Source organism: Strongylocentrotus purpuratus, unplaced genomic scaffold, assembly GCF_000002235.5.
Source record: "Strongylocentrotus purpuratus isolate Spur 01 unplaced genomic scaffold, Spur_5.0 spur5_scaffold_2, whole genome shotgun sequence".
Lineage (NCBI taxonomy): Eukaryota > Metazoa > Echinodermata > Echinoidea > Camarodonta > Strongylocentrotidae > Strongylocentrotus > Strongylocentrotus purpuratus.
In genome coordinates this window covers 17,002,315-17,017,829 of record NW_022145605.1, presented here as the reverse complement: position 1 = coordinate 17,017,829, position 15,515 = coordinate 17,002,315, and the positions used below count along the sequence as shown (strand labels likewise).

At 36.9% G+C, this 15,515-nt stretch overlaps 1 protein-coding gene across 1 annotated transcript; it reads left to right on the top strand.

Annotated features, from left to right (window-relative positions):
- The first annotated feature begins 11,752 nt into the window (after nucleotides 1-11,752).
- Nucleotides 11,753-14,872, top strand: LOC373239 (30 kDa yolk granule protein YP30). Its single transcript, NM_214493.2, is given in 5 exon segments — nucleotides 11,753-12,088; nucleotides 12,553-12,770; nucleotides 13,114-13,303; nucleotides 13,824-14,042; nucleotides 14,620-14,872. Coding segments are annotated over 5 exon segments (1,047 nt in total). The 5' UTR covers nucleotides 11,753-11,808; the 3' UTR covers nucleotides 14,760-14,872.
- The last annotated feature ends 643 nt before the right edge of the window (nucleotides 14,873-15,515 follow it).

The following is a 15,515-nucleotide window of genomic DNA, read 5'->3' as shown; positions in this document are numbered from 1 at the left end:
ATTCAAATAAAGCGTAGGCCTACTTCAAATATTCAAACAAGTTCTTCCCCAATTACATTGACCTCTTAGCACTATGAACATGACGGACAAAGAAAGAGGATATACAGTTCTTCATTCTACCCTCAACAATAGCTGAGGTAGACAAAAGAACATCCTCTTCACTGCTATTATCATGTAAACATTTGTAGAACAGGTAAATATGCATGTGACACCTGTCCTACACATTTTTACATAATGGCAGGGAAGGAATGTTCCTTCGTCTACCAGAGGAACTGTATAATCTGTCCTTTGTCTTTGTCCGTCATGTTCATAGTGTAGGAAGCAATGTACTTCAATAGTCGGAATGCAGATTTATTACATTATTTGTTGAGTTTTCTGAATAACCTCTGGTAAGCTAAAGGGTAATCAGCAGGTCCGCTCATTGCATTCCAATGTATTGCGATAGGCTATTTTTGTAATGTAGGCCTAACCAAATTTATGGGCATACGTCTTTGTGAAGTGCCTCGATACAAACTATTTCATTCACCTGATAAGAATAATAGTATCTCAATATATAGACATGATCTGAACTGCAAACATCAGTTGTAATTGCCAGGTAGGACAAAAAGTGTGGATTGCCCTACCTAGCAACACTTGATATACGCAGTTTGCATTCTGACTATTGAAATACTATTATTCTTATCAGGTGAATGAAATAAAGCACTTCACAAATACTATGTGTTATATTTGGTTACATTACGGAAATGGCTTAAAAGTCTTGAAATGTTAGAAATACACTTATATAGGGATTTTTTTAAATATCCACATTCAGTGTTCAAAACAGGAATGAAATTAGCTTAAATTTTCAAATATTTGGATAGCGGCAAGAAGAATAACGCGCAAATCAATATAACCTCAGAGGAGTAATTCTTTATAATTTTATGTGTTCTTCACTTTTCCAAAGAGATCTTTTATATTGATTCCAAAAAGTTAAATATCATCTTGAACAGTTTTTTTTTTATATATATATATTTTTTTTTTTGACAGCTCAATTATTATGGAAAACATTCTGAGTAGTTGGAAAATTCAAGTAACTTTTTCCTCCTTCTGTTTCAATGAAGAAATAAACCAATTTTCAAAATTTATTCAAATGTATACACGTTTAACGAAGAGCCCCTGTTAATATTATTGTATAACAAGAGTCAGAATGCAAATTGCATACATTATTTGTTGGTATAGGTCGGACTCCAATACTGGATTGCCCTACCTATCATCAATCTGACTATATTCGAAACAGGTACATGAAAATGATTCGTTAAGGGGGTATCTTACTTAGCGACGAATGCTTACGAACGTTGCTATCAGGGTTCGCCTTTGCGATATTTAGCGACTTTTAATAGCGACAATTAATAACATTTGAGCGTATGTTTGCGAAAGGCAGGTTAGCGACTATGAGCGACTGTAAGCAAATGTTAGCGACAGTTTTTGCAAAGATTAACAACTATTTGCCAATCCTTTGCCACTATTTGTGAATGTTTTGGGACCTTTTGCTAACTTCAGGTACACAGTGGGTCAATTTTATATAGGAACCATATGGTAACGTGGTCGCTAGCATTGGTGAATCAAAAAAGAACTTCATCGACACCCGTTTGCAACCGTTTGCAAAGGCTTACGATTGTTTTGCAAACGCTTGCAACTGTTTGCGAGAAAAAAAAATCGCAAAGAAAAACTGATTGCAACAATGAAAACAGTTTGCAAACCTTCTTGCAACATCTTACGAACCTTTTGCAACCTTTTACGAACCTTTTGCAACCTTTTACGAACCCCACATTCGCTACGTTCGCAAGCATTCGCCGCTCAGTGAGATACCCCCTTAACGAGGCTCTTAAAAAATAAGTCTGGATTAAATAGACCATTTTCGTAACGTGATCGAATTTCATGCATTAATCTTTGTTAAGTGGCTCGTTACAATTTATTTCATTCACGTGTTATGAATAATGAATGAAAAGATTCGAAGAGAGGCTCTTAAAAAAAGAAGTATGGATCAGGGAGGTGAAAGAAAAGGAGACGAAACTCTTGCAATTTATTCAAACGCATTCTTGAGTTCTAAAGCATAACAATGGGATGTGTAACATTCCACTTGGCTTTGAAGTTCCATGCTCCGAACCGCGCTTCCACTGCGAAGACTTTCGGAAGCCTGGCACCAGTTTTACATTTATTACAAAATATTAAATTACCGGCAAAATTTCAGTGTAAATCAAAAACTTTATATGGGAATTTTATTGGGAATAGTACATCAAACAAATTTTCAAATTTAGAACTCCATCCTTCCTTTCATTATTTTGTGTGCCAGAGTTGGTAAAAGAAAAATTACATCTTGTCAAAAACTCAATATTTTAGGATGATGCGCCAATTTGTGCATGCTTTAATGTCCCGTTATTTGGTCCATGATTTACAATCTGCTAATGCGTGTTTTCGCGTGTTTTTTTTGTATTTTTCAAGTTTAAAAAAGGATGAAATTACACAAGTTTGTGTTCGCTTGTTCTACTCTTTACACATTCAACAATGGATGAGAAATCATTGGAAGGGACAGCGAACAGTTGCTGTGATACCATTTTCTGATGTAGGAATTCTAAATCCTGAAATGTCATGCGCTCTCTTATCTCGCCACCTGGTCAACAGTTGAAGATTAGCGCATAACTTTTCGGCGGCTTGGAGCATGGGGTCAAAGGAGAGCGGCTTGATCCAAGTCCTTCTCTATCACGTCCCTGTATGGATTAAATAGCCCATTTTCGTAACGTAATCGAATTCAATGCATAAATCTTTGTGGCTCGTTGCAAGTTATTTCATTCACCTGTTATGAATGATTGTATTTCAATAGTCAGAATGCGAATGATTGCATACAGTATACGTGTAGTTAAGTAAGACAACCAATAATGTTTGTCGTACAAAGCAACAATTAATGTTTGCAATTCGCATTATTTTTTACTATAGGATTTCTCGGCGAAATACGCGAGTTTGTCATTCGAATTCATTTTACTTTGCATTTAAGTTAGCGCAGATCGGCTTTGCCATGCCAATTATCGTTCAATTTTCCCGTTTTGTTATTTAATTTAGGATTTTGGTCGAAGGGTTTCATAGATCTGTCATTTAATTAAGAAACTGCTCAACTAGCATTCAAATTAATCGTCACTTGTCGAGGCGCCATTTTTATCATTCAAATATTATTAACACCTGTCATTCGTATTCGAATTATGTTTATTCAAGTTAGGAAGGTTAGGGGGAAGAAATGCAACACACGTTTACAGTTTTAAAACAATGCAATTAAATGCATGACTTGCTATTAGTGTCTTTTCTGCTATTCCATTTATTAATTTTGAGGACAATGCATATGGGTGTAGTTAGACATTAGGTAAAGAAGGGGCGAAATCAAGCGATATTGCATTTCTGCACGGACATGTTCATACACCCCGGAAAAGGGGGGATACAAAAATACCTACCCCAGTTACAATATTGTACCCTTCCTCAATAATGAAATTGTGATAAATTTTTGATGAAACACAAGACAAACAACTTTCTTACATGAAAATTTACGAAGATATTGAGACAAGTCCGTAGATGTAAGTCGTTTTTTTTCTTCTTAACAATCAAACTTAAAGGATGATAAATATCAGATAAATCTAAAAGTATATAAAGTGTATAAATGCAAGAAAAGGAAATATGATGAAACACACATGGAAAACAAATCTTGAAAGAAAAAGAACTGATGAGCTATAAAAAGTGTTTAATAAACGAGAAGTGTATATTGACCATCAATTTAAGTGCACAAAGTGCTAATTTGAATGCTACAAATGAATTCGAATGCTAAAAGTACACCTTCGCGATGTCAGAAATCGTGTTACGCCAAATCGAATGACCAAATAGCGAAAGGAGCACATTATTCATTCATTTGAATGAAACATATATATTCTAACGAACACTTCATAGATTTGAAATCTAGAAAAAGGAATACAAACCCAATTATGTCTGACAGCACTAAAACCGTCGAATTTGAACGCAAGACAAGTTAATCTAAATGACAAACTCGCGAATTTGGCCGGAAAATCCTATATCAAAATACATTTTGTTCGTAGTAACAGGTAAATTAAAGATTTTGTAACGAGGCACTTAACAAAGACTTATGCATTAAATGTGAATACATTACGATAATGACATATCCATTGGTATTATTAATTGCTGTTTCATTTCATCAATGGAAAACATAAGCGAAATCTTATGAAAATTGCAATGCTAAGCTAAAAAAAAACGATACCGTTTTGGCTTTATCATATCGTTGTTCTCCCAGACCCCTCCCCCTCCCCCTCCTCCCCCAAAACACCCGCAAAACAAACACGGGTTCAAGGATTTGTGTCAATTTATAATAGCACTAAACTCTAAAAATAAGATACTCATTAGCGCAGCCTACGCTACACAGATGATCTAAAATCTCCTTAAATATCACATGACTTTGTGTGTGCTATTATAGCTGCATTACTATCGCCTGTCAAGTTAAATTTTTGAATAATAATAATAATGTCTTTTCTAAAATTTCGTCAGATTTATCCTAATCCATTCACCCTTTCGATCCTTAAGCCAGAGCTATTTACGTACATAATAAACACAAATTAAACATACTTCTACGCTGCCAAATACGTATTATCGGATAACGCTTGCCCGACGAAGAGGAGCCGCCCTTGTATTCGATGCAAATTAATATTGCAAATACATTCATGTTTACACAAGTTTTATGATCACATTACACTGAGTGAAGTGACATCCTCCATACAAACCGGGCGTTCTCAAACGCACCGCATATACATACTACACTCTTTACTTTATATTACGAAACCTTATCTCCCAAAATGTATCTTTCTATAACAATTTTTTACTGAGAACATTTTATCCTGCGACAAGTAAGTACAGGGTAAACAGAAAATCAGATATAAAACTAAATGAATAAAAACTCTGGAAAACCTTCAGATCCACTTTTGCAGAATAAACATTACACAAACGTTACACATAATTAATACACACAAATTTGATTGTTGTCGTGATAAAGGCTCAAGCTAAAATGACTCTACAAACCTCAACCCTCACACTTCAAAACTCGATCAGGTTCCACAACACATGCAAAGCATTCCAAATCCTATGTATCATGACTTCTTACTCTTTGATAACAACCCTAACCAAACATAAATGAATATATTAACGAGACTAACAACATTTGCCTACTATATACAAACGTCACTCAGGCAAATGTATCCTGATGTTCGATCATCCCACAAAATTCGACTTTAGGCCTACGATATGAATTATAATAGAGATAGAAAAAGAGAGAGACGGTTATAAAGAGAGGGAGAGAGAGATGTGACTCGATCGGAAATGCCCAATGAAAGAATAGGCTAATAATGACTAGTGGTGATTCAGTTTCATTGATGTTGTAATTGGTTCACTCAAATAAGAGGCAAAGCGAAAAACACGTGTTCTGCACGTGATCGGCAGAAAACAACTCCTCCGCTTCAAATCTAGAGCTTTCGTCTATAAGCCAAAAGACTGTTTATAAAAAGTTGCCAAGCGTGATGAGCATCGCCATTTAAGATTATCAATCGAAAGAGGGAAAAAACAGGTTTCGATATAAATCCATTTCGTTTGACGGTAACACGCTCATGATTGCATCTTACATTGAAAACAGGTTTACAGTTTTTTTTTTCTTCAGAGTGTGGCCTTATTCCAATGCCCCCAGGTGATCATCCAATGCATGCCCGCACACGTAGCCCGGCGTGGCGCCTCTCAATAACGTGTTGCTGTCCACGTGACCGTGAACCGCTACATCGACTTGAAATCGCCCAATAAATGCCTCTTTTACTTTGGCGTGCCAAATTTTAAAGGCCCTTTTCATTGTGCATGGTATACGAGAAATAATATGTATACTGGAACTGTTCAAATGATATCATTGCAATGTAGGCATAATTATGAAATTGTTCAGATACATATATATATATATATCATTATTCAGTAATTTTACAACAATCAACTCAAGCGCAATTTCTTTAAAGGTAAAGACCAGTATTGGAAACGCCCCAATTTCAAAAAATGAAATGGAAGCTCTCATTACCAATCATGTGAAAGAATATGTTTTGACTAATACATGATGATACAAAATTTGCCGGGAAACCGCCTACTAATTCATATATTTGGTAAATTTGTTTCTCTCATGGTCTGTGAGAGATAAAGGGTAGTCCCATATACATCTTTCTGTGTATAGTGCTTGTAACTTTACGAAGAATGGACCAAATTTCTTATCATTTTTGATGATTCCAGAACCTTGCAGATGCTAGATGCTAGATGATCAACCTTTTCTGATCGATTCCACAACGTTTCTTTCACAATGCACTCGCATGACCATAACTGGTCTTTACCTTTAAATAGGCGGTGTCACACAGAGGCCAAAAATCCGGATTTTAGTTATCCGGATTTTAGTTATCCTCTTAATAAGGGAGTTTACAGATACAATCTGCGCATGGGAAGATAAAGGTCATTTGTACCAAAAAGGTAAAACCCACCAGAGATGAATGTTGGATATGCGCTCATGAATATGTAACATTATTCATTTATGCACCAACGGTACATTCTAAGATACGCAGGTGGAAGTATTCTTTTCAAGAGGGCAAACAAAATGTATTCATGAAACACATCTAGGACTTTGGCAGTTATTATTCTAAGATGCTCAAAGTGGAACTTCTCCATGTATAAAAGATCTGTGGATATTTGGGGTCATTTGTACCATGTGCTATCTGTAAACTCCCTTATTGCTGTCTGTCATCAATTATTATCCCATTAAAAATCCTCTAACGAAGCAAGAAAATTCTCCCTTGAAAGGATTTTTCAAGGGATTTTTTAAGGGATTTTTCTGTGTGACACCGCCTATAGTCATTTGTGAGGTTCGCATATCTTTAAGGTAATGGATGAGGCTATTGAATTGTCTGAAGTTGATTTTTCGAAAGTCTCTACGACCGTGTTTATCTTTTTTAAAATGCAGTTCTGCAATTGAATGGAGAAAAGGGACATATTTGGTACATTTTTTGTGTGTAAATAACAGCCAATTGCTATCGGACGTAAACATTGGTAAACGGGCTTTAAATTCTAATAAAATTGGGCGGATTGGCTTCTCCTGAGCTACTCTCTAAGAAGGAACAATAGGGACTTTTAGATTTGCGTGGACTGATACGTGTGACGTCCATTCAAGGCAGTGCATTAAAAGGACGTCGATCGTAGCAATCCACGTTGTCGTTGTGCAAATCTAAAAGTCCCTATTATCCCTTCGATCATCTCCATTCAGTGAACCAAATGTCATGAATATTTAAAAGCGTTCGCCTACTCCCCATTCCAATCATTAGTATATGACGCATTGAGAATCGTATTTTTAGACAATAATAGTTGACCTCTTAAACAGTGCTCCTCCCCCCCCCCCAAAAAAAAGAAAGAAGTTTAGGATATAAGGATAATAAATCCCCGGCCCCCCCACTCAGTGTTATTTAGGGTACGCATATGCTCGTACCCTCTTTTTGAAAGCACCCCCTATCTGAGGACTGCCAACATTTCCGAACCCCCCTTTCGCGGGCTTTTCGCGGGCTTTTCCTGCCTTGGAGACCCCCCTAAATCAGGAAAAATGCTCAATGTACCCCCCTAAATTCGGAATAATTTCTCAGGAGTCCAAAGAGATGAGAGAAAAAAAGAAAAACACCCCCTTTTTAAAGAAATCTCCGGGTGAAAAGTCAAATACACCCCTTTTTTTACAATTCTCGGGCCGGACTTTGTCGCACGAAAAGTACCCCTTTACCGGACATTTTGGCAACACGCATGCGGTCATTCCGACCTCTGAGTGGGGGGGCCGGGAATAAATCATAAGGGAGTACTTGTAAAGAAACGGAAGCACAATATTTGATATGATATTTGTTTTTAAATAGGGTTTACTGGCACCAAGCAAAGAAATGGGTCACAATTCTTTTGAAATCAGTCTCATTTCATCGGACATGAAAGATAAATGTCACTGGTTCAAATTATTGCTCAGAAAAACAATAGAGGCGGTATTTATAATGAGGACCCTTTCAGGGGAATAGATGACAAGAGTGAATAATTTCCATTCTCTCTCTCCCTCTCTATCTTTGTGTACCTAACACAAAGGAATAGAAATGGGGGAGAGAGAGAGAGAGAGAGAGAGAGGGAGAAAGAGAAAGGAGAGAGGGGGAGAAGGGGAGAGAGAAAGGGGGCAGCAATTGGAATTGAGAAAATGAAAGATTATACGACATCCCCACTCGCAATAGTATAAGTATAAGTATAATCATTTATTATCCATATCAGGAAATTGGGTTTCCACTGATTACAAAGTTATACAATACAAACATATACATACAATATTGCAGGACAAACCGGTTTACTGTATCCAACTCTTAAGACATAGTATATGTATGATATTCCTAACTATTATTCTTTTCCTATTATTCATTCCCTTTATATATTGTATTTGTTGATACCACCACCCCACTACCACTCACCCCACACATAGATTTGCTTGTAATATATTTTTGTTCGTATACGTTTATTGTATATTTATTTTTAAAAAGCAATTGCATTTTAAAGGGATCCGGTAACTTTGTCTTTAGAAACATTCATTGGTTTAGCTCATGCTGCAATCATAATTATAAACCTTTAGGTCAGTCAGGAACTCCATGACTTTTACAAGCCGATCGTCTGTCTGATTATCAAGATATTAATGATTGGAATTACAAATTTTGAAAACCGTTCGCCGAACGGTTTTCATAACACTAGAGTCTATTGGGAAAAACGAGTATGGTAAAACCGGTCACTCAAAGATTTTTACTTTTTTTAGGCACTTCTTGATCATTTTGAAGCGCGATTTTTTTTTAGGGCTTCAATATTAGACCATATCACAGACACTGGTAACATGTAGGACCGTGTATCTTAGATTTAACATTGTTAAACGATCCCTTTAAGATTGTAGTTTTAAGCAGGGGATGATCCATAACAAAGCTCTACACCTCTGCAGATTCATTCTTTGTTTTAATGCTTTTGTGTAATCGATTGTAATTTATACTGTATTTGTAATGAATCTGTGGAAATAAATGAAATTAGAATTAATCATCAGAAATCAATTAACATATTTAGATTCTATTTCTACTTTTTCAACAAAGGTTTTTCTTGACAACCAGAAAGCTCGCCCGATGATAACCCGACATAGCAACACGTCACGTTTGCAGACTGGATTCACCACATGAGGATCAGCGCCTCTCAATTTGAATGAGCCAACCTTTAATACACCACTTATAATTCGTCACTGTTCATTCTTCAACACCCCATTGCAATAAGGGAGTTTACAGATACAATCTGCGCATGGGCAGATAAAGGTCATTTGTACCAAAAAGGTAAAACCCACCAGAGATGAATACTGGATATGCGCTCATGAAATTTATGTAACATTATTCATTTATGCACTAACGGTACATTCTAAGATACGCAAGTGGAAGTATTCTTTTCAAAAGGGCAAACAAAAGGTATTCATGAAGCACATCTTGGACTTTGGCAGTTATTATTCTAAGATGCTCAAAGTGGAACTTCTCCATGTGTAAAAGATCTGTGGATATTTGGGGTCATTTGTACCATGTTTTATCTGTAAACTCCCTTATAGAAAAGAAGTGACTTGTCGCTTCGAAAGATAAAAAAACACCAAAGAATAATCCAGTAATGTGCTAATTTAAAAATAACGTTGCTCTTGAAAAACTCAAAATTACCGGAGGTTTGAACAATATAGTAAATTATGTATTAAATTGCAGTTACTGCAATTTAATACATAATTTATATTATTTTTGATACAATGGCCCGAATTCACAAAGCAAGGTTTGAGCTCAGACCAAGGTTTGACCTCAAACCTCCTTTTGTTATTTACAAACCTGGTTTGTAAATAACAAAGGGAGGTTTGGCGATACAAAAGGAGGTTTGAGCTCAAACCTTGGTCTGAGCTCAAACCTTGCTTTGTGAATTCGGGCCAATATGTCCGAACAGGTAGATTTGATAGTTTATCCTAAACGGTACCATCGGGTTTTCAAATATGATTATCACCGTTATTCGGTTCATTTTTTTTTTTTTAATTGTTCTCCATGATATATAGCTGCATAATTCATGAGCCTATTTTGGAAGTTTAAAAAAGATAAAACAAGACTTTCTCACAAACCGTCACAGCATAATGATCATGATCGAGGTGGGCAGATAAATGCCTACGGCAATGTGAGGGTTAATCACCTAAACTGAGGAAAGAGGGCGTCCATTAATATGAATAAGAAAACAATTATGGTCTTTTGTGAATGACCAGATGATGCACTCATTATTTTCTAATGTTAATGAGCATTTTTGTCAAATAGACCTGTTTATCAATGAATTTCAATAAACTGTTTTCGTAATTTAATCAAGTTTAATGCACAAATCTTTATATTAAAGACCCTGGTGGAAGTGAAAAATGAAATAGATAAATTATATATCAAAGGAGGCTTACAAGCCATAGATTACAATAATACCAATTACATGCTACTTTAGTGCCTGTCAGACGCTCTACAGTTCTAATGTATTCTCAAATTCATTCAATATCTGGCCGCTTCTTCCCAAGAGCCGATTGACGAACTATTGCACACACCTGTATTCTTGATCTGAGAGTATACATTACGTGTTGCTATGTCGGAAATGCAAATGCCAGGCTTTTAGGTCGTCACTCGTAAACATTGTTGAAGATGTATATGCAAACAAAATGTAATGCATTTTAATAGGCATTTTCGTAGTGTAACCAAATGTAATACATAAGTATTTGTGAAGTGCCTCATGATCAATACAAATTATTTCATTCACCTGATAAGAATAATTATAGTATTTCAATAGTCAGAATGCAAACTGCATATATTAAGTGTTGCTAGGTAGGGTAATCCATACTTTTTGTCCTACCTGGCAACAACTAATGCATACAGTTCGGATTCTGTCTATTGGAATATATTATATATTCTTAGCAGGTGAATGGAATAGTTTGTATCGAGGCACTTCACAAAGACGTTTGCATTAAATTTGGTTATATTAATTACGAAAATAGCCTATTGAAATGTTGATAACCCTTTAGCTTGCCAGAGGTTATTCAGACAAAGCAACAATAAATGTAAATAATCTGCATTCCAACCATTGAAGTACATTGCTTCCTAAGAGGTCAATGTCATTGTGGAAGAACTTGTTTGAATATTTGAAGTAGGCCTACGCTTTATGTGAATGCTGTCAATGTTTTTTTGTTATTCGCAACGACTCTGGTTGATAAGAGGTTAAGCATCCATTATTCGTTGGTATGTCAGACAAGCTCCTGTTAAGCTTTTTATTCGTCGCTAGTAACAATAGCAGATGCATGCATACAAGTTTGAAACATTGGTGAACTGACCTGTAAATTACCATAAAGTTCAGCAGATCATTTACCGACATAGCAACAACCAATGTATGCAGTCTGCATTCCGGCTATCAAAGTATAATTGATTCGTAACAGGTGAATGCAATTGTTTCTCAATAAGTACTTGGGGGGAACTTGTTTGCATATTTTTTTCAAACGGTCTCTTGTATGCATGGGATTTGAGCTGGAAGGGTATAAATACTGGTGGTTTTTATACGATAGCCACACTTTGTCATCCCTCCTAGCTTGTAGAAGGTCTCTCCGCTTCTCTGCAATACTACCAAGCATCCTACAGCTCAACCATGCAGTCTCTCATCGCTTTCTTGGCCGTCCTTGTCGGGGTAGCCGTCGCCCACCCGATGGTTCTCTCGCCCGCCGAACAGAACCAGCAGAACAAAGATATCTCGGCCAAGGAGTTCCTGAAGAAGATGTTCCCGGCGGACTCCATGGTGTCCTCCATCCGAAGCGACGATCAAAAAGATGAGGACATCGTTCAACAGCTACGGGCTCTGGGGCTTCGTGAGGCAGCGAACATCGCCGAGCAGGTCGACCTGAGGCAGATTCTCCGAGACGGTGACCTTTGTAAGTTACCCTACACAATTTTCAGAATTTTACCTTAACTAGACTCCTGTAGTTCAAAAGAGTATACCCTAAATTGATTATGGACGTGCCGTTATCCTAAACTGCGATGAACTATTTTGAGCTAGCTAATTCCTTTAAAGCGAAATTTTGCGTTCAATTAGGCCTACTTTAATAATAATACTTTTGCCGTTTCCGATTTATAAATTAATTACTATAAACGACGAAATCCTTGCGAAATCCAAAAGCCCAAGATATTTTTTTTCCGTTATTAAGTTTAGATGTTTCATACGACTTCTCGATTCACTTTGGCCAATGCCCATTAATTGGTATCATCAGTATGCTCGGCCGATCGTGGATGGAATATGTGAGCTAATTTGTGTTCATTCTAAACTAGGATATTTTATCCTATATATACATCTATCTTTATAATACTTTGTATATTCTACTTTTTTTCTCTCTCGTAGCATCTGTCACATTGTGCATGCCCAGTGACAAGGCTGTCCAAAAGTGGAGGCAGGAGCTTCCTGCTAAGCTGAGGCCAGACCAGGAGGCCATGAGGAACCTGGTCAAGGCTTGGGCCGTTTCAGGAAGGGTCGAGTCTTCGCAGATCACCGACAACCAGAAGGTCCAGAGTCTGAACGGCGCCAAGCTAAGATTCAACGTCTACCGTGACTCGAAAAAGGCAAGTTTTAATTTTACTCCATTTCTAGGATCTAGTGTTGGGAATTATGTCAATGAATGAAAACCAGAAAATATATATAATTAGCAGTTGAAAGTAATAAGCGTACACTTTCTTGTATAAAGTCGGTAGGAGACTCTTTCTGCTCAATATTGTTAACCAGTGAAGTTGGGATTTCCCTGCAATGGTTTCTGTTCATATAAATCAACAGAACTGTTTTAAAGATTCAAATTCATCATGTCAATTCGTACTCTTTTATTTAGAAATGACAATGTACAAAATTCCTTCCCCGTCTAATGTTGCATTCGGCTAACCTTAATATGTACGTTTAATATTCCTTTTACAGATGATCACCGTTAATGGCGCTCGAGTCATTGACGCCGACAGGAATGCTAGCAGTGGACTCGTCCACGTAGTCGACAAGGTCATCTATCCACTCCCAGTCGGTAACGTAATGGAGACCCTGGATGATAACCAAGCCTTCTCCATCGTCGTCGATCTCCTGAAACAAGCCGGACTCGAAGATGAACTTAGAAGTAAGTTTGCTTCTTTGAATGATTTTTTTTGGGGGGAGGGGTGGGATAATCGGATGGCCGTAAAATTTCTAGTGACGTTATTTCAAATTATTAGTTTTCAAAAAAATATTTAGGACCCGCTACTCTTTTGAAACATGGTTCTAAAGGCAGTAGGATAGTAAATATTCCTCAATTAACTTGATACATCTTTCCAAAATCGTTAATCCTCATTTAAAAAAAAAGATAAGTAGTAGTATTAATAATATTCCGCTTTTATATAGCGCTTAATACATCTACGGTGTCTGTAAAGCGCTTTACAAATACTATTACCCTGGTCATTTAATTCAAAACTTGCCCAATCTGCACTGCCTTGGGGAGCATTCCAGCCAGGCGTTACTTTGCGCTCAAAAAATGTTGACCAACAATGACCGACGCACCCTAACGGGTACCCATTTAACGCCTGGGTGGAAAGTAGCAAGAGAAGGTAAATAATAACGAGATCAGCGCAAAGCCTAATTCAGATATTCATCTTCTACCACAGATTCTGACCCCATCACGGTTCTTGTGCCGACCAACGCCGCCTTCCAAGCCCTCCCATCCGGGGTCCTCGACGACCTCAAACAGGACTCCGCCGGCAAACTCCGCAACCTGCTCAAGTACCACGTGATCTCTGACGTCAAGTATTCTGTCTCTTTGAAGTCTGGTCAGCGCCTCCGTGCCTCGCAGGGAGATGAGATTTCGGTGGCCCGCGACAGTGATGGTAAGCCTGTTTAAAATCCATTAAAAATATCACTTGTGGCCGTATAAGTATTTTGGAAGAAGGGGGGGGGGGGGAGAAATATATCATTTTTTGAATCTCGGAAAGGGAATATATAATTAAAAATGAATTTTTACTTCCCCTTTTTTTCTTAAAGAAAAGTTAGGACAACAACAAAAAAGATTTGCCCTTAGTGCCATAACCTCGGTCGGTTGTTTGTTTTTTGTTTTTTAATTTCACTTCCCCCTTTGGGCTGACAGTTTTTCAGTTTTTAATGCTTTAATACGCATATACATTTTTCATAAAACAGTACAAAAAATAATAAAAGCCAACCTTACGATTTAAAATTTTGGGGTCGGCCACAAAGGACAATAACGTCTTCAACATTGATATGTTCGATATTATATACATTTCCAGATTCAGTTTTTTATTTACTCAAGGTAATGCTACACTAGAATGATGATATATTTATTTTAAAGCCCGTCAGTTTTGTCGACTAATGTTTTTTTAACATATTTCATTTGTACTTCTATGTAAATTAATTGTACACCATATTTATTCGTTGATCTACTTCTTACAGATCAAATTCTCCTGAACAAGCATAGTGACCAGTCAAAAGCTTCCCGGGTGATCCTACGCGATATCCCCACAACCAATGGAGTGATTCAGGTCGTCGACCGGGTCATTCTCCCGTCACAAAAACACTTCGTTCTAGTTTAAAAAACTGGACGACCCGGTTCCCGATACAGCCCATACGATATGGACTTATTATCAGAATATTAATTGAATGTCGTGATACAATCATGAATCTGTATTTTTAGTACGGAAATAAAACGACCCTTTCTACTGCAAAAACAAATGTTTCCTTCGATATTTTTATAACCTCTGGTCAGTTTTGGTTGAGCGTTTTTGTGAAATATGATTGGTTAGAAGTGGTCTAGAATTGATAGATTTGTGATGTGGAATAGTGAAAGCAATGTCTGTGTATTTGATCTCGAGGTAGTATGGTTCGGAGTTTCTGATTACAAGTGTATGTTATTGTGCAAGTTGAATTGACTGCATAAATTTTATCTATAGAGATGCATTTCTAATAAAAACAAGATGAAGCAAATAAAAAAGTTCCGAATTAACTTTGAACTTATCAAAAAAATATGCAGAAATTCAGGGACAAATCTTGAGGCTTAATTATTCCTTTGTTTTTATTCAAAAATGGATTAATTTTGTCTACTAAAGGCAATAAAAACATCATCTTAAATAATTTAAGCCCACGTGCACCTCGGTTCACAAATGAACGTAAATAGCAGTACTTCTCTATTTTCGCCTTTTTATTTCACTTATTTCTCATCGCAGCTCTGTCTCACTCCGTCTTTCTCAATTTTCTTTTACCTTTCTCCCTTTATACTTTTTTTTTTTTATATATCTTCCTCTCCACGTTTCTCCTGTTGTCCCTTTCTTGCCTTTTGTACCTCACTCTTA